Source organism: Henckelia pumila, chromosome 1, assembly GCF_033568475.1.
Source record: "Henckelia pumila isolate YLH828 chromosome 1, ASM3356847v2, whole genome shotgun sequence".
Classification (NCBI taxonomy): domain Eukaryota; kingdom Viridiplantae; phylum Streptophyta; class Magnoliopsida; order Lamiales; family Gesneriaceae; genus Henckelia; species Henckelia pumila.
Genome location: NC_133120.1, coordinates 178,868,118 through 178,892,877, shown reverse-complemented (window position 1 = coordinate 178,892,877; position 24,760 = coordinate 178,868,118). Strand labels below are relative to the sequence as shown.

The window sequence follows — 24,760 nt, the reverse complement described above, 5'->3', positions numbered from 1 at the left end:
TGCAATTATGCAAAAGTTTAGGGACTAATCTGCAATTTGGCTTGAATATATCTTAATACCACATGCATCATCATCATTCTCACGTGAATATCATATTAGGAAAAGGGGGGGGGGGAATCTGAACCTTTGTACACGCCATTTTCATCATCTTTAAAGCTCCGATTTTGCGCAATCCGGCATTCAGAATTTCGAGTTGAATATATATTTGCGATCATCTCGTCGAGAGCTACGTTCTGGTATAAATTTTCTTAAGTTCTATCATACTTGAGTTTAAATTTGAAGATGTAATTTCATTATTCTTGATTATATATGTATGTGAGCTGGCATGTGATATATCTTTGAAGACGGATCAGAAAAAGAACGTCGTTCGGATTTGTTGTGATTTTTCTTGTGAAATTCAAAACCCTTCATTTTTTATGTTGTGGATTTTGAACGTGTATATAATGGTTTATGATGTTTATGAATGTGATGGGATTCATATATTGAATTGGTTATTGTTTCGGTTGTCGGTTTTTAGTCGTTACGCCGCCGATTTCAGAATTGCTACACTTTTGAACTTGTTGGTTGAGCTGAGAAATTCTTGAGTTGTAAGTTGATATTATTTTCCTATAAACACTTCATTTTCAGATTGAGTTGAAGATTGACGCACTTGAGACCTCCGATTTTGAACTGGTATAAGTTTGATCAAGCTTGCGGATTGAGCTAGCTTATTATCCGTATTTTGGTATGATTCAATGATGATCGAATTGGGGATAAACGTCAAGATGAGTGTCCTCTCGACCCCGTCAAAAATCACACATTACTTTGCATTACATGTTGATATGTTTGGTTATGCATTGCTTGATTATTATAGCATGCTTAATAGGCTTTGCAAGATGATTGTGTCTTGTGTCATCTTATGGTGGATGTTGAGCCTAATATTATTTCTAGCCTTGCCATGATATCATTGATGGGTTATTAGCTTCGATATCAAGTATCAGTGATTTAGGACCGAGTCAAATGATGCCATGAGCTTTGGAAGAAGTTTAGATATGGAGACTTCGGGTTTGAGTCGTAGAAGTTGCTGTCAAAACATGTATAAATCTAGTTGTTGCAAACTTAGAACTAAGTTTGAATACATGTAGTATTTTGTGGGTTTGATGGTTGATTAAATTTTAACTTTTATGTATATCTTGTTCTTGCATGTTTAGCATTGTTCACATAGAATTTTATGTTGAAAAATAGCAAGAACACAACAAAAGACAGCACAAGAGGAAGTGCACTTTTTGGAGCAGCACCATGCTCGCTCGAGCTGCTCTTTTGTGCGCTCGAGCGAGGCTAGTGTTGTGCTCGCGCGAGAAGGTCGTGCTAGAGCGGCACAAATGGCTGCTCTAGTGAGACCCTAGTTTAAAAAAAATTAAAAAAAAATTCATTATGGCTTGACTACTTCAGTGCTCGGTCATAGTTAAAAATAATGGTCCAATAAGAATTAAGATGAGCACCCGAGGTCCCCACATTGTTAAATGCATTTTTGAGTTGTTTTTGAGTTAGAATGGAAGAAGTATCAGATTTTGTTATGTCTTTTATTTTGCTGGTGTAGTTGGGCACGGTCCCCGTGCCACTTCCGTGCCAGGGTTCGTGTAACTTTGCATCTAGTAAAGTCTTGAATTTGTATATACATGGACCCCGGGCATGCATCTGTGCATGGGTCCGGGTGATCTTGGTTTGAGGCAGTAACTTGAAGTTTTTGAAATGTTGGGCACGGACCCGGGCACGGAGGATGCAAGTGGTTCGTGCCGAAAACAGAGAGTTGGCTTTTTAGTGCATTTGATTAGCATGGACCCGAACACGGAGGTGTGCACGGGGACCGTGCATGCTTTTTGAAAAAAAATTATTACCTTTTTGTCTTGACTCTCTATCGTTGATTGCATGATTTAATATTGATTAGATGATTAGTACCGAGGTCCTCATACAATGTCTATCATTTTTAATTCTTCTTTTACAGTTGGCTTTCTCTTTGGTGGTTTACCCTTCACTGATCCTCTCATACGCTGGCGAAACTGCATACTTAGTTAAAAACCCTGAGAAAATAACTGATGCATACACGCCGCCACTCCGATGTTATGAAAAGAAGCATTGATACATATCCGGTGAAGTTGTCACAGAAAAATGGTGCAAAATCAGATCAGTTTAAGGGCGTAACAAGTCCAGGGAACGCACCGAAGACTCGTCAATCTTGGGTAGACCTTAATTTCTGCATTCTTTCACATTTATTTTCTTGCTTTCTTGATTTAGCAAACAAAGGTACTCCAATCTGTCCACGTTTGCGCCAGGGGCGGATTTACTATAGGGCCCCCCCGAAAATTTAAAAAACATATATTACTATATATGATATATATTTTGTATTTAATATATATATTATTTGGTTCCCTAAAAATTGGAAGTTATGTATATAAGTTAATGGCTAAAGACCCTAACTTTCAACACATTGCCCGAGTTCGATTCCCCCACTCCACGACACTTTGTTGAAAAAATCTTCTCTCTGTCTTTTTCCTTTCCTTTTTGTTTTTCAAAATTGGGCCTTTACAAAAGGCCAATTTGAAGATATAAAATTTTTTTTAAAAAAACTTAAAACATGATATTAATTAAAATTTAAAAAATAGCAATCATCATCGCTTTGGCCAAAAAACTGGAGGAGAAGAAAATTGGGGGAGAACTTGCTCGTTTTTTCTTTCTTCTAATTTCATATCACAAAATTCGAGCTTATAAGGTAAGAATAGTTAATCAATAATCAAGTTTCATGATTAAATTTATTGAAATTTGGTTGGATTGTTCTTCTTTTAGGTGGCTTTTGAATTTTGTGTTTGCTTTTATTTTTATTTGTTGACATCTATATATCGGATTTAGTTTTGTATTTACTCGGTGGAGTTGTGATGTTCAACATCTCCAACGTATAATAATTATTTTTTTGACTTTGTGTGTTTGGACGGATCGGACCCCCAAACTTCTAATCCTCGATCCGCCTCTGGTTTGCGCTGCATCCCCAAGCATTGTATTCGTTGTAGGTATTGCTATTTCATGCATTTTGTGGCTGCGTAAGTGTTGTTCGATTGGAACATGGTTGTTTTGAACATTGTATGGCCTGATACGTTTGAGTTGCAATGTTCCTATCAAATATGTTTTTTCATATAGTGTTGGTGATCCATCCTACATTTGTATTAAACTCAAGGAAAGGTATTAAATTCTTAAGAAGTGTAAGCCGAAGTAATTGTTGGAATGGATTTATGGAGGAACAAGAATAGGCTCAAAGTTTTGTATCATTGCTTTTGTGGCACATCAATACAAAACTTGGTTTTTTGTCTGCTATTCAGTTTAAAAATTTTAAATTGCACTAGACTATCCATTATTGGTTTTGTTAAAAGCATAAAAGGCAAATGCTCCATCGTATGGTGTTTGTTTGTTTTAAAATTTTAATTTATTAGTTTGGACCCCATGAGAAGTTCTTAATTTTGATATATAATCTTATATCTATCCCCTTGATGGTGCAGAAAACTTTTTGATGGATATTCAAATTACATTAGGTAGATTTATACTTCTTGCAACACCACAAGGGTTAACCGGTTTCTTGTCTTTCTGTCACCTTTTGTATTTGACTATTTCATTTTTTATTCTCTATTGGGTAAAACCACATGTTAGATTTTTAATTCATCACATGTTGTTTTAGGGGACTTTTTCAGATATCTTGAGGAATAATTTCGTATCTGGGAGGCTTGCGGTTGTACCTTTGCGGGAGCTTCACAATCAAAACTGAAGAGATTGCGGGAGGAATTGGCGGTTAGATACCTTTTCAGACCAAAAACTACTTCCAAATACATAGCATCCATGAGAATATATATTTATTTGTTTTAATAGTTTTTTAATATATTTGTTAAACATCATGGTAGACTAAAAACATACCCTTCATTTGTACTAAAAAAGTATCGACCTTATGTTCCAAAATAAGTCCAATGATCTCTGAGGTCGAATAATTTCACTGTCCCCTTTGGAGAGCAAGAATCGAAATTTGAATACTAACCTTTATGCAAGTTCGTAGTGTTCAGTCTAATTATTTTGAGGGGTGTGTAAAAAGTGAAGTATACAAAATCTCTGGATATCATTTTTATTATCTAAACCAGGGGAGGACAAACCTAAAAGGCTAGGTATAAAATACAATTACGATTTGGATTTGGGTTTCAAGGTTTCGTTCTTGGGGATTTGGTGTTTGATTTCTTCGATTTAGGATTTCGAATATGGGTTCTTCAAAATTTAATCGAATACGGGTTCTCATGCACAATAAGGTATTCCTTGTTGTTTAACTGTACAAAGTTTAAACTATAGATTTGAAAAAACATAGATTAGTTGGATTTTATTTTTTTTATCAGAGTTGTGCTTGGTTTGTGATAATGGGAGTTTCTAGGTATAAATTTTGAGCCATCAGATTTTGTTCGCCTAAAAGGAGGAGTGAATATATATTATAATACTTAATATATATTATATAAATTGACTCGTAATGAAATGATAGCAAGAGATATTGATCGAGATACCATTTTATATTCATATTTTTCTTTTAAAGAAGTTCCATATTTGACTTGTTTGATGTGATATTGCTTTCTTAGCTCTGGAACAACCGAGGGAGGACAGAAACTTGTTCCCTTCACTCAGTATAGTTCCAAGACTACTCTTCAGATTTTCAAATTTGGAGCAGCTTACAGATCAAGATATACTTGAAAAAAAATAAAAATTCTCTATAATCAAGTGCATGTTATCTCTTGAAATGGATGAATTTTCAACGCTTATCCAATAAGGGAAGGGGTAAGGATTCTTGAATTCATATACAACAGCAAAGGTTTCTCGAGAGCAAGAGCAGGGATCTAAGTAGGAACTGCCAAAAAATTTGATGCAAATTAAGTTAAATCGAATGAAAACACTAAGGTTATGCTGCCTTTTTTAAAAAAAATTAAAGTCATGTTCTGTCGGAAAACTTGGTAAAGTCATGTAAAATTAATTTTTTCAGTTCTAAAAAATATACGATGTTAAACTTTTGCATCATGATTTCAATTTCAGACTGTGTCTTCATGGGACACTTACAATGTTTGTTTTTCCAAATTCACTTTCCATGTGTTGGAACATTTTACTTTTGAGTCTATAAGGACAGGAATGTTGTGGCTCAACTGGTGCGACGAGTAGAAAGGGTAGGCTTTAAGGCCATAGCACTTACGGTGGATACTCCATGATTGGGTCGCAGAGAAGCTGATATCTAGAACATGTTGGGGTCCAGATCTTGTACGGAGATATACTAGTGCTCGGTTTGGTGCATATGCAAAGTGGATATGTGTTGATTGACGATGAGTACATATTATTTTCTAGAGTTCATTGAATTATAATTCGATTATTTTTATTTTTGAACGATTTATAATGTTGAAAAATTGTATATTAATTTTATTTTTGAAATTTTAAATTTCGAGTGATTATAATATTAAAATTAGTGTTTTTAATTTTTTTTTTTTGTTTCACATACCGTTGTCTTTACCCAAATATAACTGTTGTAAAAAATACGGTTATTAAAAATCACGCTCAAAGACAACGGTTTAATTCTGTTGTCTTTGAAAAACAACAACGAATTTAAAATGTTGCAAAACCGTTTTCGTAAGCATCAAAAGACAAGAGATTTAAATTGTTGAGAAACCGTTGTCGTATGTCTACAAAGACAACGGATATAAACTGTTGTCATATGGTGTACTTTCGACAACACCGAAATGTACAACGGTTTTTGGACCCAAACGACAATGGATTATATCTGTTGTCGTATGCCTTTTTTCTTGTAGTGAAATATTATTCGAGATATACATATTGAGTATACATGTATTATGTGTTTGCATGTATTATGTGATTGCATGATTTATATGATACAGCATGTCACGACTGTATGTTTCATACATGAGCATATTGATCAAGTTTCTTTGAGATATCCTGTAGTAGTAGGGAGCTCACCCTACGAGTTGTGGATGGTTGGATACGTAAGTCCTATGTCAGGTCACCATTATGGTTGGACACTTGTACTAGTATCAGGTCACCATTATCCACTGGGTATAGATGCCACCTCCTGAGGCAACGGCGCTGCGTGTTATATACCCTGGGTCCGGTCTATGAGCAAGTTCTTGACCAGAATGTCTTAGTACCCAGTTCATTTGCATGCATGCGCATATAATAGTGTATACTCATACTCTCGTACTGAGCGTGTTAGGCTCAATTCCACGCTAGGCTCAATTCCGGTTATTTTCTGTTATCTGGGTACCCCATTCAATGAGGCAGATGCAGGTAGTTCTCTTTTTGGCAGGGAGATTAGGTGGTGACCAAGGTTGGATGACAGGGTTGACCACTAGGTTTTGCTTTTCTGGTATTGATTTATTTAAGTTCCACAATTTACTCTGATTATATATTAAGATTAGCTTCTGATTAGTTGGTGATCACGGTGCGGGTCACTGCAGATGACCTGAAGGATTGCTTCACAGTTTGCCTATTCCTGAGTGGAAATGGGAGTTGATCACGATGGACATTGTGACCCATTTGCCAGTATCCTGGAGTAATTGTGATGCTATCTGGGTTGTGGTGGATTGACTCACCAAGTTAGCACATTTCATTCCGTATAACCGAGATTATACTTTCTATTGTGCATTCATGAGATTGTGAGTATCCATGGTGTACCTTTGAATATTGTCAGTGATTGAGACCCCATGTTTACTTTTAGATTCTGGGGAAATTTCCAGCGTGCATTTGGGTAATACACTTAGTATGAGTACTGATTATCACCCAAAGACTGACGGTCAGTCAGATCGCACTATCCGTATTCTTGAGGATATGTTGCGAGCTTGTGCTATGGATTTTGGTCCAGCTTTACAAGATCAGTTGTCATTGATTGAATTCGCGTACTACAACAGTTATCATCGCAGTATTGGTATGGAACCATTTGAAGCGTTGTAAGAACGGCGTCTTACTCAACTGTTCTGGGAAGAAGTGGATGAGCGACAGGTTGAGGGACCAGAATTAGTTCAACGGGCCGCTTATTTCGTTGAAAAGATTAAGAAACAGATTAAAATTTCACAGGATTGATAGGCTAGCTATGCTAATGTTAAGCGAAGACCTTTGCAGTTTGAGGTTGGTGAAAAAGTATTCCAGAAAGTTTCACCTTTCAATAGGATTTTGAGTTGGGTCTCAAGGGTAAGCTATCTCCTAGATTCATTTGTCCCTTTAAGATTTTGGAAAGTGTGGGAGATTTGGCTAACAAACTAGCTTTACCACCGTATTTGTCTAGTATCCACGATGTGTTCCATGTATCGCTGTTGGGATGGTATGTGGCTAATGAGTCCCACATTTTGCAGCCATCTGAAGCTCAGTTGGATACAGATTTGACATATGTGCAGAGACCATTACATATCATGGGTCATAAGGACAAGGTGTTACGCTTAAGATTATTCATCTTGTTCTAGTCCAGTGGCAGCGCCGAGGCATAGAGGAAGCCACTTGGGAACTAGAGAGTCGCATGCGTTTAGAGCATCCTGAACTATTATGATAATATTTTCTTGATGTATCTTGTAAATGCTCAATGTTAATAAAGAATGCTTTACTTGGTGTTGAGTTTGCATACTTAAGATGTATTTCGAGGACGAAATTATCTTAAGTGGGGGAGAATGTAATAGCCCAGTTCTATTTTATGAGATTAAGTGGTTAATCATGTTTATATTTAAGTAAAACATGATTAAAAAACTTTAATATGATCAATCGGACGAAGGAATTGAATCCAAAACATCCAAAAATAGTGGGCTTAATTGGGCTCGGAGATTTTGGATGGTCCGAACTTAAGCCCATGATATATCAGATAATTCGATGGAGATCGGATGCTTCGATTAGAAGATCGGATGGTCCGAACTCAAGTGGACAGATTTCCAAATCCAGTCAGATGGGTGATGTCATGTCTGAAATCACTGAGCCAATCGAAAGATCCAAAAAGGGATCAAAACGTCCGAACTTTGCTTGCAGACGACGTGGCCCTCATGCAGGATCGAATGCTCCGATCAGGAGATCGGACTGTCCGATCTCCGCCTATAAATAGGAGGTCCTAAATTCAGATTTTCAAACCAATTTGATATCAATTATCTCGTCTTTTAGGATATCTTAGGAGTTTCTAGCCATACGGGCGTGGTCCGGGCCTTGGCGATGCGTCTCAGAGGTCATAACGGAGTGGTGCCCATGTTCTGGGGCAGTCGTCATCAGCGGGCTGACGACGGAAGAAGGTATAGCTCTAGATCCTTATAGAAAATGGGGAGTATGTTATAGCTTAGTTAAGAATTTTAGAATAAGATTATGATGCATTACTATTTTGCATTGTAGTGCGGACAATAGGCTTGGACATGGAGCTGGTGTAGCTTGCCTAGTAGAATTAAGGTACAAAGTACTATTCGAGATATCCTGACTGAGTATGCATGCATTATGTATTGCATTATTTATATGACATAATTTTATCTGCATATATTATGACATGTTATTATGTTGCATTTCATGAGCATCTTGAGCTATATCCTTGTGATATCCAGTACTTATTATGGTTGTATAACTTAAGTATTTACAGATTCCTTTCCTAGGAAATTGTATCTGGTGATTTTTTCTGCAGTTATTGCTGATTACTGTTTATTTAAGTTAAATGCATACATAAGCTCTGGATTAATAGGTGATCACGGTGCGGGTCACTACACAAACAATTGTACGCGACCAAAACTGAATCAGTCTCTCAAAGATAAACCGATGCCCAATCCAACTGAACAAATGATTGGGCAAGCTAAACTGAATCAACGAAGGTCTTTTGGATAGACTTGTCCGTGCAAGATAACACGTCGCGTTTACAGAGCTCTTTAGTGTACGATTTTGTCAGGAAATGTCTACGGATGGGACAAGCTAACAGTATTAATTCAAATTCTAAGAGTTGTTGCCCGCCAAGTATAAATACCCACCTAGAGCATCAGAAATTGCATCCGACTCAATAAGAAATCTCGCATATACACTCTAGCTATCATAGGTAAATTGAACTCTTTCAGTTTACCCACTCAATTGAGAAAACCAGCAGAGAGCATCTTGAAGAATATCATCTGAGAGTCGAAGAACACTAGCAAGAGCATCCAAGAATAGCCGATTGGTAACACTAAGTTGTATTGTGTCCAAATTACCCAACTCAACTCGGATAATGAAAATGTAGTATTGAGAGTAGGGATCGTTCCTACGAGGAAAGTGAAATTTATTGTGTTCCTAAATACTGAAAATAAATAAATTAGGGATTTTGGGGTTGAAATTAACTACTGAAAACTTAAAGAAATTTAAAATAAAATTTATCTCTAGCATGCAAGAATTAAAATTATGAGGAAAAACCAATTAAGTAACAAATCTTAGTATCGGTCGACTACACCCTTGAAATTATTCATTCGATCATTGATTATCTAAATATAATTAATTTTCATTGAATATTCATCATTGGAAACTTAATTCATATTTTACCTTAATTTTAGTTAACTAGACACAAGCGTTCTAAATTAACCCTTACTAATGAATTAACCCAATTACAAGCGATTAAGGTATATATTCAAAGTAGCATGCAGACTAATAAAATTGATAAACCTAGACAATACATACTCATGCGGATGTATTTAATCTATTCAATTGTTATTCATACGAATTAATACATTCACAAGCGGAAAATATCAATCGTAGTTGCTTCATGACCGCTTAATTCGGTATCAACTAGCAAGTGCACTAAGTCAAGTAATAGTAAAGTGGGCAAAAAGTCCAAGTATCGATCCCACAGGGACTGTTGTCAATTCTCAAGAATTAATTATTTTACTTAATCTAGACAAAATCATAAAGAGAAATTTGATTTAAATAAAATAAGAATTTAAAAATAAAAACTGCTTAAGAAATAAAAATTAAAATAACTGAAGATAAAATTAATTAAAACGAGACAACCAAGACACGCGTAGGTACCAAACAAATCATGTAACATGTAGTTGATTCAGGATTAAAATTTAATCTTAATTCACGGGAATTCTCCTAATTTGTTCAAAGGATTATTTCTAGAACAATCAAACCTATTCAAATATTGATGAACTAATCTTTCGTAATTCTAATCAAATTTGAATACATTAAATATTTAGGAAAATTTAGTTTACACCCAAACCGCAAAATGAAATCGAATTCTATTTCTAGTTGGTTTTACAATATGTTGATTATCAAAGTGATCAAAATCGAAACCTCCTCTGTCGACTTGGAATCGATTAACTTGCAAGCAAACAGTTGATCAGACTATTCATAAGGAAAATTTAAATCTGACAATCAATAAAACAAAATCAACTCTGAAAAATCCCAAACAAACATCCAAGTTTTCTACATGAATTTTTTCGGCCCAATCACGCCGTCTTGGTTGAAAATAAATGCTACAACTTAAATTGTAATTCACCCAAGTGTAGGTTGTCTGCAAGTAATATACTCGTGAGTACGAGATCGATCCACGGAGAGGATGTTGTAAGTTTAATTTTAGCAATAATATATTATAGATGAAAATATTATTATAAAACTTCAAATACACAAATTATAAAATTGTCAAGGTTTCAAAGGTTCATTGTTGGTTTAATTAAGATTGCTAAATAAAAATAAATAAAAGAAACTAAAATAAAAATAAACATAAAAGAACAATGAAATATTTAAACAAGTATATCATATAATATAGTTCCCACTATATTAATATCAGATTAACCGATATTTAATACATGGTACCCATAATATATATATAGATGAATAAATATAAACATAAAAAGAACAATTAAATATTTAAACAAGTATATCATATAATATAGTTCCCACTATATTAATATCCACCGATATTTAATACATGGTACCCATAATATATATAAAATGCATAAATATAAATTGACATAAAAGTAAATGTTAGATCAAATCACAATATTTTATTTAGAACAACCGGCAGAGCCACGCTATCGTCTAAATAAAATATATGACTTTATGTTAGATGCGATAAAGTAAATGTTAGTTGCGGAAAAGTAAAAGTTAGATGCGAGAAAGTAAATGTTAGTTGCGGAAAAGTAAATGTTAGTTGCGATAAAGTAAAAGTTAGATGCGATAAAGTAAATGTTAGTTCAAATCACAATATATTATTTAGAACAACCGACAGTGTCACGCTATCGTCTAAATAATATATATGACTTTATTATAAATAGATACATATATTTATAGTATATAATTATTGTAGTAATTATTGTATCATATTTGACAACAAATCAAGGTAACCACATTCAAGGTACCAAGCATTTGATGTAAATAGATAACAACAAATCATCCAAAATTATACCTACAAATAAAGATCAATTAGTAAAAATAAAAATAGAAAAGAAAAGAATATACAAAATATAGACAATCTTATTTGACCAACAATGAAACCTTTTCACCTTGACATAAAAAGATTTAGCTTTCCATGAACATGAAACTCAAGAATAAAGATAAAAGAAATTTCATACTTGAACTTGAGAAACTTGCACACTCAAACTTTTATTCTCACACACACAATATTTATTTTACAAATGAAGAATTCTCTACACTCTTGCACACTACAAAGCTTATACAACACATCTATTTATAGGCCAAATGAGAGGAAGAGTCCAAGGCTCATTAAATGTGAAATAGTAAAGTTGGTGGGTGCTTGTCTCCTTGAATGTCAATACCATGACCCAACTTTAATTGGCATGTTTGATGCCTTAGACCACCGATTCAGCCTTTCTTTTCAACATAGAACACGTAGGATATTTTGTGTAGATGTGTTTGGACAACTCATTCACCCCTTTTGGATAAAATATGAAATACTTATGATATTTTTACTCCAAGCTGGTCATAGTAAAAGTAAATCTATCTCCATTTTGATGTTTTATTATTTTGATCATCTTAATGAAGTTTTTGGAATTTCTTGTCTTCTACAAAGTTGAAGATGCCTCTTTTGTGATTCTACAGGTTTTGAGATTACTCCATTATGACCACTGTAGCTTGAGTAATTTTATTTTTACCAAACCTGCGCAAACCGTAAAATACAACATTTTAGTAAAACATTTAAATATAAACACATAACACTAAAATAATACAACTTCATAATTTTAATTAAACTTAAATTTTAAAACACACTTTTTAACATATAAATAATTACAAATTTTAAGTTTCATCACACCCCCAAACCGGCTAATTACTAGTCCCTTAGTAATAAAATATCATAAAATATCATAAAATATCATAAAATCACAAGTTAGATTTTTATTCCTTAATATATATATTCAAATTTGCAAACTTTAAAATTTTAAAAAAACACACTTGTGAGGAGATCATATGTTTATTTATAAATCTCATTATCAACCAATATATTAATATGTAATTGGATGGGCTATACATATATATTTCACACAATATCAAAATAGTAAATATATATAATTTTTTTTTTTTTTTTTACATAAATATTTTCTAAAAACTTTGAGAATAATATAATTAAAAGGATAATAGAAATCATTTTCATAACATGTATATCATCAGGAATATTAATGTAAAAGTCTCACTCCATATTCTCTCGGGTTAAAGTATTTCATATATAGCTGTTTTTCACTCGTGGAGTTGGAAGAAAATTATACACTCTTTGAAAATGGCTAGTAAAGCAGACAATCAAATAACCTAATATTGAAAATAAGATAGGATGATTTACAAAGAATAAACCCATTTTTTTTGTTTTTTTGTTTTTTTGTTTTTTTGTTTTTTTTTTTTTTGCTTGGCTGCAAAATTGTTTTTACATAATCAAATACCTCCAATAAACTTTGAAAATGTAACATTTTTTTTTCAAAGTTTATTTATTTTTTTATTTTTTATGAGGTAAATCTATTACATTAATAATTATAGTAGAGATATTAATACTCTACATCTTTACAATCAAACTTCAAACAACTTTGCAGCCAATTTTCAATTTTTTTTTTCTTTTTTTTTTTTTAAAATGGGTTTAATCTAGTAATCAACCATTTCTTAATAATCAATAAAAGCTTATAAGTTGTTTTCTCAATTCTTACCCCTCACTCACAAAATTTATGTGAGTAACTATTGCACTTTTACAAATTAATTCCCTCAATTATACATGTTATTATTTATTCAATCAATATCACTTTAATTATATACTCATAAAAGTTTTAAAAAATATGTATTTGAAAACACACAATTATATATTATTTATAACTTATATCCCATCAATTATATATTTTTTATTAAATTGATAAAAAGAATAATAAATAAACATCTATACAAAAAGACTTCATTTTCTTAGTAGTTTGCAATTTAAATATATACGGAATATTAAAATCTAATCTATTGTGATAAAATGATAAATAAAAACTAATGCGTGTCAGGAGTTTTTGACTCCTTACTCTGCCATTGAAAAAGAAAAATAATATAATTATAGAAATATATTTTTTTTAAATTTTAAATTTTTTTTTTTTTTTTTTTTTTTTTTAGAGATAAACCCTCCCTCAAACCTGAATATGACATTGTTTTTAATTTTTTTTTTTTTTAAGAAAAATAAAGAGTACATGATGAAAGAGATATCACCTGGAATTATTGAAGATGAGGAACAAACACAAACCATTTCATGACATGTTGAATCAATGATCCAGTTTTCTTTTCTTACTGGTTGGTTGAGACCAATTGATCTTTGTTATAGCTGAATCAGGTTGATGAACAAAAGCTTGGAGATCATCAATTAATTGGTCTTCATTCGAAGCAGAGATGAGCATCCTTCGTGAATTTTCTGAAATAAAATTTTGTTCCACGGCTACATCGAGAAAAGTCAACAAACCATCATAATAGTTATTGATATTCAACAAGCCAACAGGTTTATTATGGATATTAAGTTGTGCCCAAGAAACAACATGAAAAATTTCTTCTAAAGTACCAAAACCACCAGGTAAGGCAATAAAAGCATCAGAATTTTCTATCATTTTAGTTATTCTCTCGTACATTGATGAAACTTTCAACTCTTCCCCAACCGTAACACCTGTAATATTTCCTTCAGCTAAAGCTGTAGGAATAATACCCAAAACCTGACTACCTCCAAGATGAGCTGCTGTTGAAATAGATCCCATTAACCCTATATTTCCTCCTCCGTAAACCAAGTGAATTTTTCTCTCTGCTAACTTTTTTCCAAGATTAATTGCTGCATCAACAAATTTTTCATTCTTTCCAGTATTAGAACCACAAAAGACACAAATATTTTTCAATTTTTGTGAAGAAGATCCTGTCATGTTTTTTTCTTTTCTTTTAAAAAATATAGAGAGAGTTGAGTGATTTTATAAGGAAAACAAGGAATAAGACAGAAATAGGAATACAGATGTGAACAAAATGATAAAAATAGTAAAAAAAATAATAATATATAATAATAACATGCATGCGTATAAACAGTGATGTGATTGTGGCTCACAGTGTTCCTTCAATATTTATGAGTCGAGGGTTGGCTTACCATCCAATTTTCTTATAAATTGGCAAATAGGGTCTTTTTTAGTCAGATTCCCAAGACCATCACCATGACGCTGCGCTTGGAATAGTTTCCATAAACGGAGAAGTTGACCTTTTACATCTCCACTAGAATGCGTCTCAAGAGTCAATGAGATATCATCCAATGACTCTTTACTCAGCCCATTCTTAATGAAATCAATTTTATCTTCTCTATTTGTGGAAACATATCCCAAAGATCTGCATTGTCTATTACAAGTCCATCTGGCACAATTATGACAAACATCTAACCTTTTAGCCCTTCTTTTCTTCGCATAGGTACTTTTTCCTAGTCCAGACATATTTCGAACAAGTAAGAATTTTGGAACTTCACCACCTAATCGAACCTTGGCTTCAATTATAAGACGAATATCCTCCGGGATTCCTTTTTGCATAAGCATTCTCAATCTTTCACATCTGCCTTCATAAATCATTCTCAGAACTTTTTTAGAAACAGATGGAAAATATTTACCAAGTTTTTTGATATCTTCATCCATAATATATATTTATATATATATATATTCAATTATTTTGGGAAATTGAAATAAAACCGACTGAAAGTAGTCACGGAGTACCGTTATCCGCCACTTAACCGGGAAGTGAACTCAATTCTGCAAAAATAAAATAAAAATATAAGTAACAATTAAGTTGGATCATATAAAGGCATAAACTCTTCATTAAGAACTTCATTTTCTATAAACGGTTTAAGTCTTTGCCCATTAACTTTAAATACATTATTATTTTTAGGATTTTCAACATCAACAGCACCATGAGGATAGACAAATTTAACAATAAATGGTCCAGACCATCGCGATCTAAGTTTTCCTGGAAACAAATGCAAGCGAGAATTATAAAGTAAAACTTTTTTTCCGATTTCAAAAGATTTTCTCATAATATTTTTATCATGAAATGCTTTTGTTTTATCTTTATAAATCTTTGCATTTTCATATGCATCATTTCTTAATTCTTCTAGTTCATTTAATTGCAATTTTCTTGATTTAGATGCATCATCTAAATTAGTATTAAATGCTTTAATTGCCCAATAAGCTTTATGTTCAATTTCAACAGGTAAATGACAATGCTTTCCAAAAACTAATCTATATGGTGACATCCCCAATGATGTTTTAAATGCAGTTCTATATGCCCATAATGCATCACTTAATCTTAAAGACCAATCTTTTCGATTTGGATTGACTGTTTTTTCCAAAATTTGTTTTATTTCTTTATTTGCAAGTTCAACCTGACCATTCGTTTGAGGGTGATATGGAGTAGAAACTTTATGTGTAATACCATATTTTCTTAACAACGAAGAAAATGATTTATTTATAAAATGACTTCCCCCATCACTTATTATAGCTCTAGGTATTCCAAATCGACTAAAAATATTTTCTTTCAAAAATTTTATCACAACTTTATGATCATTAGTTCTACATGCAATTGCTTCAATCCATTTTGAAACATAATCGACAGCTACTAAAATATAAGTGAATCCAAAAGATAATGGAAATGGACCCATAAAATCTATTCCCCAACTGTCAAATATTTCAATAATCATGATTGGATTTAAAGGCATCATGTTTCGTTTTGAAATTGAACCCATTTTCTGACAATTTTCACAAGATTTGCAAAATGAATGTGTATCTTTGAATAAAGAAGGCCAATAAAATCCACATTGAAAGATTTTTGCAGCTGTTTTCTTTGACGAAAAATGACCTCCACATGCCTCAGAATGACAAAATTTAATGACACTACTTACCTCATTGTCGGGTATGCATCGTCGAAAAATTTGATCAGGACAATACTTAAACAAATAAGGATCATCCCAATAAAATTTTTTGACCTCTTTCAAAAATTTATTTTTATCTTGTGAACTCCAATGAGAAGGCATTTTATTTGTCACAAGAAAATTTACAATATTAGCAAACCAAGGCATAGTAGTAGCATAAAATAGTTGATCATCCGGAAAATTTTCATTTATTGGTATTTCATTTTGAGATGATTCAAAAATTATTCTTGATAAATGATCGGCTACTACATTTTCTTTTCCTTTTTTATCTTTTATTACAAGATCAAATTCTTGTAACAACAAAATCCATCTTATTAATCTTGGCTTAGCATCTTGTTTATTTGATAAATATTTTATGGCAGAATGATCAGTGTAAACAATAGTAGTAGAACCAATTAAATAGGATCGAAATTTATCTAATGCAAACACTACTGAAAGTAATTCTTTTTCAGTTGTTGAATAATTGATTTGAGCACTATTTAATGTTCTACTTGCATAATAGATCACATAAGGTTTACCTTCTTTTCTTTGTCCTAACACGGCTCCTACAGCATAATCACTTGCATCACACATTAATTCAAATGGTAAAGACCAATCAGGAGATTGTAAAATAGGTGATGTAGTTAAAAGATTAATTATTTTTTTAAAAGCAGTTTCACATTCTTGAGTCCATTCAAATTGTGCATCTTTTGTTAAAAGATTTGAAATTGGTTTCGATATTATGCTAAAATTTTTTATAAATCTTCTATAAAATCCCGCATGACCCAAAAATGATCGAATTTCTTTTATCGTGTTTGGTGATGGTAAATTAGCAATAACATCAACCTTAGCTTTATCAACTTCAATTCCTTTTTCAGATATGACATGCCCTAACACAATTCCGGATTTAACCATGTAGTGACATTTTTCCCAATTTAAAACAAGATTTTTTTCTTCACATCTTTTTAAAACTTCTTCCAAATTTTTAAGACAGTTTTCAAATGAGTTTCCAAAAACAGTTATATCATCCATAAAAACTTCCACAAATTCTTCAATCATGTCACTAAAAATACTTAGCATGCATCTTTGAAAAGTAGCCGGGGCATTACATAAACCAAATGGCATTCTTTTAAAAGCAAAAGTTCCGAACGGACAAGTGAAAGTAGTTTTTTCTTGATCTTCTAATGATATTGGTATTTGATAATACCCCGAATACCCATCAAGAAAACAATAATAAGGATTACCTGCCACTTTCTCTAAAATTTGATCTAAAAATGGTAACGGAAAGTGATCTTTTCTAGTTGCATCATTTAATTTTCTATAATCAATGCACATACGCCAACTAGATGGAATCCTAGCTTGTAATAATTCTCCCTTTTCATTTTTTATAACAGTGATGCCTGATTTTTTTGGTACTACTTGTGTTGGACTTACCCATTTACTATCCGAGATTGGATAAATAATTCCGGCATCTAATAGTTTTAAAACTTCATTTTTAACAACTTCTTTCATGTGTGGATTTAATCTTCTTTGTGGTTGTTGATATGTTTTAGCATTTTCTTCCAAATGAATTCTATGTGTGCAGATTAAAGGATTTATACCTTTTATATCTTGCAAAGTCCATCCAATTGCATTTTTGTGTTTTTTAAGTAGTGTTATTAAATCTTCTTCTTGTTTTGGTAAGAGGGTAGAAGATATTACAATAGGATATGTTTGATTTTCACCAAGAAAAGCATATTTTAGTTCTATTGGCAAGGGTTTTAATTCAAGTTTTGGATGATCATTTTCTTTTACTTCTTCAAGTTCATTAATTTCTTCAAATAAATTTGATTTAAAAACATTTTTTGAATCAAAACTTTCCACTAAACAAACTTCAGATTGTTGATTTAAGTTTTCTTGGTGTATATTTTCTTCCACAATTGTTTCTATTGCATTATCATCTTCATCTTCATTAATACTTGGTTGTTTACATAAATTGAACACATTAAGTTCTAAAGTCATATTTCCAAAAGACAATTTCATTATTCCATTTCGACAATTAATTAAAGCATTTGAAGTTGCTAGAAATGGACGTCCCAATATTACTGGAATTTCGTTATGTACTTCTATTGGTTGTGTATCCAAGACAATAAAATCCACAGGATATATGAATTTATCGACTTGAACTAACACATCTTCTACGATACCTCTAGGTATTTTGATTGACCTATCGGCTAGTAAAAGAGTAACAGATGTAGGTTTTAAATCTCCCAACTTAAGCTTTTCATAAACTGAATAAGGAATTAAATTCACACTTGCTCCCAAATCTAACAAAGCTTTTTTAATTTTATTTTTTCCAATAATACATGAAATTGTTGGACAACCGGGATCTTTATATTTCAAGGTAGAATTATTTTGAATAATAGAGCTTACTTGCTCCGTTAAGAATGCTTTCTTCTTTACATGCAATTGTCTTTTTACAGTACATAAATCTTTTAAAAACTTTGCATAAGAAGGAACTTGTTTAATAGCATCTAATAATGGAATATTTATTTTTACTTGTTTAAAAACTTCATAAATATCAGAATCATTTTTTTGTTTTTTATTATTTACTAATGCATGAGGAAAAGGAACATGTTTATTTATTTTATCATCAATTTTCTTAATCTTAGGACTCAAAGTATCATCTTTCTCGAAAGTATCAAGATTTTCATCCTTACTCTTTGAGTTTGACTGATCTTTGTTTTCATCACTATATGGATCATTAACTATTTTACCACTTCTAAGAGTAATAACAGATTTTACTTGATCAAATTTTTCTTGATTTTGATTTTTAGGATTAGGTTGTGGTTGAGATGGAAATTTTCCTTTTTCATGAATATTAAGTGCAGATGCAAATTTTGCAAGAGTTTCTTTCAAATCATTCATAGATTGAATGTTTTGAATATTGATAGACTCTTGCTTTTGAATGTATGCATGAATTTCATCTTCAAAATTTTTTCTTGGAGGTGGGATATAAGGAGCATAACCTTGATGATTTTGGTTATTTTGAAAAGGTTGTTGTGAAGGTTGTGCATTATTATCGTTCCTCCAACTAAAATTGGGATGATTTCTCCAACCAGGATTGTATGTTTGTGAAAAAGGATCTAATGTTGGTTTTTTAAAATTGTTAACATAATTGGCTTGTTCATGGAGACATTCTTTAAATGAAGGCAAAGTAGGACAATTTTTTGTAAGATGATCATGTGTGTCACATATATGACAAACAATTTCTTGAACACTTTTTAATTGATCACTCTTTTTCATTTCTAATGACTCGATTTTTCTTGCTAAAGATGCAAGTTTAGCTTGAACATCTACATCATCTTTAAGATGATAAATACCACCCCCATTTGTTGAATTATTGGTTTTACTTGGTGGTTCAATTGAGCCTATATTATCCCAATTTTGAGCATTTTCTGCTAATGACTCCAAATATTCCATAGCTTCATTTGGGTTTTTATCTTCAAAAGTTCCATTACACATGAATTCTATCATTTGCCTATCTTTAGGTATTAAACCTTCATAAAAGTGAGAAACTATTCTCCATATTTCAAAACCATGATGTGGGCATGTATTAAGTAACTCTTTATATCTATCCCAACATTGATAAAATGTTTCCCCTTGTTTTTGAGAAAAAGTTGTAATTTGTCTTTTAAAAGAGTTTGTTCTATGGGAAGGAAAAAACTTTTTTAGAAATTGTTGTTGCATTTCTTCCCATGATCTTATTGAACTTGATCTCAAATTTTGCAACCATGTTTTAGCTTTATCTTTTAAGGAAAAAGGGAAAAGCTTTAATCGAACAGTATCCATGCTACAATTTTGATCATTATAAGTGTTGCAAACCTCCTCAAATTCTCTTAAATGCAAATATGGATTTTCAGAATCTAAGCCATGAAAATTTGGTAAAAGTTGAATGACTTGTGGCTTAAAATTGAAATTAGATGCATCAGGAGGAAAAACTAAACAAGATGGTGTACTAGTTCTTATTGGATTCATATGGTGCCTAAGTGTTCTTGGTTGTTCATAATCTTGATGATGATTATTATTATTATTATCATCTTGATTATTAGAATTATCGTCCATGTTTAAAATATTTTCAGTTACTCGAACAAGTCTACCACTTTGTTTACGACTCCAAACAATCATACAATTAAAAACAACATACTATTTAAATAATAACAAAATTAAACTTAATTTATACCTCCCCGGCAACGGCGCCAAAAACTTGCTACAACTTAAATTGTAATTCACCCAAGTGTAGGTTGTCTGCAAGTAATATACTCGTGAGTACGAGATCGATCCACGGAGAGGATGTTGTAAGTTTAATTTTAGCAATAATATATTATAGATGAAAATATTATTATAAAACTTCAAATACACAAATTATAAAATTGTCAAGGTTTCAAAGGTTCATTGTTGGTTTAATTAAGATTGCTAAATAAAAATAAATAAAAGAAACTAAAATAAAAATAAACATAAAAGAACAATGAAATATTTAAACAAGTATATCATATAATATAGTTCCCACTATATTAATATCAGATTAACCGATATTTAATACATGGTACCCATAATATATATATAGATGAATAAATATAAACATAAAAAGAACAATTAAATATTTAAACAAGTATATCATATAATATAGTTCCCACTATATTAATATCCACCGATATTTAATACATGGTACCCATAATATATATAAATGCATAAATATAAATTGACATAAAAGTAAATGTTAGATCAAATCACAATATTTTATTTAGAACAACCGGCAGAGCCACGCTATCGTCTAAATAAAATATATGACTTTATGTTAGATGCGATAAAGTAAATGTTAGTTGCGGAAAAGTAAAAGTTAGATGCGAGAAAGTAAATGTTAGTTGCGGAAAAGTAAATGTTAGTTGCGATAAAGTAAAAGTTAGATGCGATAAAGTAAATGTTAGTTCAAATCACAATATATTATTTAGAACAACCGACAGTGTCACGCTATCGTCTAAATAATATATATGACTTTATTATAAATAGATACATATATTTATAGTATATAATTATTGTAGTAATTATTGTATCATATTTGACAACAAATCAAGGTAACCACATTCAAGGTACCAAGCATTTGATGTAAATAGATAACAACAAATCATCCAAAATTATACCTACAAATAAAGATCAATTAGTAAAAATAAAAATAGAAAAGAAAAGAATATACAAAATATAGACAATCTTACTTGACCAACAATGAAACCTTTTCACCTTGACATAAAAAGATTTAGCTTTCCATGAACATGAAACTCAAGAATAAAGATAAAAGAAATTTCATACTTGAACTTGAGAAACTTGCACACTCAAACTTTTATTCTCACACACACAATATTTATTTTACAAATGAAGAATTCTCTACACTCTTGCACACTACAAAGCTTATACAACACATCTATTTATAGGCCAAATGAGAGGAAGAGTCCAAGGCTCATTAAATGTGAAATAGTAAAGTTGGTGGGTGCTTGTCTCCTTGAATGTCAATACCATGACCCAACTTTAATTGGCATGTTTGATGCCTTAGACCACCGATTCAGCCTTTCTTTTCAACATAGAACACGTAGGATATTTTGTGTAGATGTGTTTGGACAACTCATTCACCCCTTTTGGATAAAATATGAAATACTTATGATATTTTTACTCCAAGCTGGTCATAGTAAAAGTAAATCTATCTCCATTTTGATGTTTTATTATTTTGATCATCTTAATGAAGTTTTTGGAATTTCTTGTCTTCTACAAAGTTGAAGATGCCTCTTTTGTGATTCTACAGGTTTTGAGATTACTCCATTATGACCACTGTAGCTTGAGTAATTTTATTTTTACCAAACCTGCGCAAACCGTAAAATACAACATTTTAGTAAAACATTTAAATATAAACACATAACACTAAAATAATACAACTTCATAATTTTAATTAAACTTAAATTTTAAAACACACTTTTTAACATATAAATAATTACAAATTTTAAGTTTCATCAATAAACTACTCAATAATTGAAACTATAATTCAATAAATAAAAATAAAGAAGAACAGAAGAAGAAAAATTGTAGAAATCTTCTCCCAAGCTTTGAAGCCGCCTCCCTTGTGTTTTCTGTGTTCGGAACCCCTCTTTCTGATGCAAAAATCGGTATTTAAGTGTCCAAGGATCTCTAAAAGATAGCCTCCTTTTTGACCAAGAGTTTCCAAATATATGGAATCTGCACGCCACTCTCGCTCGAGCATGAACAGGTCTCGCTCGAGCGAGCAACTCTCTGTCCCGGAAGATTTTTGGCAAGTCTGGCTCGCTCGAGTGAGTATCGACTCTCGCTCGAGCGAGTGGATTTTTCTGCTCCGTGCGATAATTTTGAAAAATTCATATCTTAAGTTCTAGTCGTCGGATCAAACTGAAATTTTGACAGCGGCTTTAAAACATCTTAAACTTTATTGTGAACAGTGAAGATCGGAGTTTAGTCTCTCTAAAATTAAATATGATTTTTCTATCAAGGCTGCTCCGTAATTCACTATTCAAAAATTTTTCCTACAAAATTAATCCGGAGAGTATAATACACACGCAAGAACTAAAACACAAAAAAACACATAAAAGCAATATGAATGGACATAAAATAGACATAAAAATAACATGAATAATGCAAACAAAATGCACTTATTACTTCACAAATTAGATGAATCAAACAATTACGGATTTGATTTCTAATTAGCAATAGATTGTAAAATGAAATTCTAGGGTGATCAATCCGAAAATCTCACATACAAGCATAAAATCAAATTTGAATAACTCTTCATATCCAACAAAAATCAAACACTGAATATTAAAATTTCACAAATAAATAGATTCAAGGGTTTGTATTCCTTAACCAAGAACTAAAACTTAGCCATAAAGATTCATGGAATTCTTAAGAAAAATCAAAAGAAAAGAAAAAATCTAAGAAAATTTAGAATAAAACCTAGCCGCCAAAGAGTTCTTCCAGTCCAAAACCTTCAAGTCTGATACAAAGTAGGTAAAATTTGGAATAAAAGTCTTAAATATGTACTAGAGTCCTCAAAAGACAAGTTTCCTTTTCCTGAAATAATTTTCGAGAATTACGTCTCGATCGATCGGTAGAAATATACCGATCGATCGAACAAACCTCTGCCTCAATTCTTCTATTTTTGCTCCTCTTTCCAGCTCGATCGGTAAAAACCAATGGATCGAGCGGACAAAACTCTGCCTCACATTCAATACTCCTCTCGCTCGATCGGTAGATATTGGCAGATTGAGCGAGCAAACATCTGATTCAATGTTCCAGCCAAAATGCTACATCCTACACAATAAACCCAGAAGCATGTTATGAAGACAAGATGCATGAAATATAAACAAAATACTTTATTAAAACATATAAATGCATGCAAAACAACAATAGAATGATATTAAAATATGCAACAAAAGCACCACTATCAAATTTCCCCATACTTAAACCTTGCTCTCCCTCGAGCAAGATATGCAAAACTATATGTGAACACACAAAAACATAAGCAAGGACGGATCACAAATAATATAGCCTCAGAGAATTCCTACAAACAAAAACAAGCTTGCAAATACTCTCGATTTTCTATTATACACCTCCAGTTAAGTGTGAACATTTGTGTGTGACATGTTACCCCAGCTACATGCAACTTCAAAAGACATAGTTTTAAAACTGCTCGTCGACCTATGACATTTCAGTGTAAGTTTCACCATCAGGAGCCCTCCTCCCAACAATCCTTTAACACAAAACTACTATCTTGAGATATAATTACGCACCGTCGGATTTTGCACCCGACATTTATTAAAGCCCCAATAATTACCCGCAGACTTAGCTATAACTTGTATAGGATTAGAATTTCAATCCCTTCATCTATAACCCGGATGGAGCTAAAATCCCATTAGGTCCGCAAACTTAGCTACAGATTAGTGATTAGAATTTCAATCACTTTTCAAACTCGGATGTAATTGTTATTTTAAAAGAGGCGGGATCAAGGCCAAGACGTGTAGACATGCCCCAAACGATAGAGTCCAAGGCCTGAAGATTGGCAGTCGTAGCAGCCATGAATTCATTCTAATGGTGGGAAAAAGCAGTGAGCTCCCTGATTGCATCATCATTGGAGCGGAGAGACGGCTGCAATGGACGTGTGGGAACCTGACTAGAGAAGGATCGACCACCTGGTGGAAAATGCTTGGCCCGATATGCTTTCTTTGCGTCAACAGCGGCCGTATCGACAGGGCGCATCGGCTGTAACCACTCTTCATCATCTCGGATTTGAACACCCTCTTGCAC

At 32.2% G+C, this 24,760-nt stretch overlaps 1 protein-coding gene, 1 long non-coding RNA gene and 1 other non-coding gene across 3 annotated transcripts; 2 read left to right on the top strand and 1 right to left on the bottom strand.

Moving 5' to 3' along the window:
* Positions 1–2,610: 2,610 nt before the first annotated feature.
* LOC140875197 (uncharacterized) lies at positions 2,611–5,500 on the top strand. The gene is made up of 3 exons (XR_012148361.1): positions 2,611–2,749; positions 3,704–3,813; positions 4,635–5,500. It is a non-coding gene; the product is annotated as an uncharacterized lncRNA (long non-coding RNA).
* A 3,616-nt stretch (positions 5,501–9,116) lies between these two features.
* Positions 9,117–19,918, bottom strand: LOC140874528 (uncharacterized). The gene is made up of 7 exons (XM_073277826.1): positions 19,742–19,918; positions 19,466–19,527; positions 19,132–19,256; positions 18,297–18,516; positions 16,394–16,562; positions 15,878–16,360; positions 9,117–9,158 (listed from the first exon to the last, which is right to left on the bottom strand). The coding sequence occupies exons 1-7, from the start codon at positions 19,916–19,918 to the stop codon at positions 9,117–9,119; spliced, it is 1,278 nt and encodes a 425-aa protein (XP_073133927.1).
* Positions 19,919–19,976: 58 nt separating this feature from the next.
* LOC140876876 (small nucleolar RNA R71) lies at positions 19,977–20,087 on the top strand. The gene has a single exon (XR_012149107.1). It is a non-coding gene; the product is annotated as a small nucleolar RNA R71 (small nucleolar RNA).
* Positions 20,088–24,760: the final 4,673 nt, after the last annotated feature.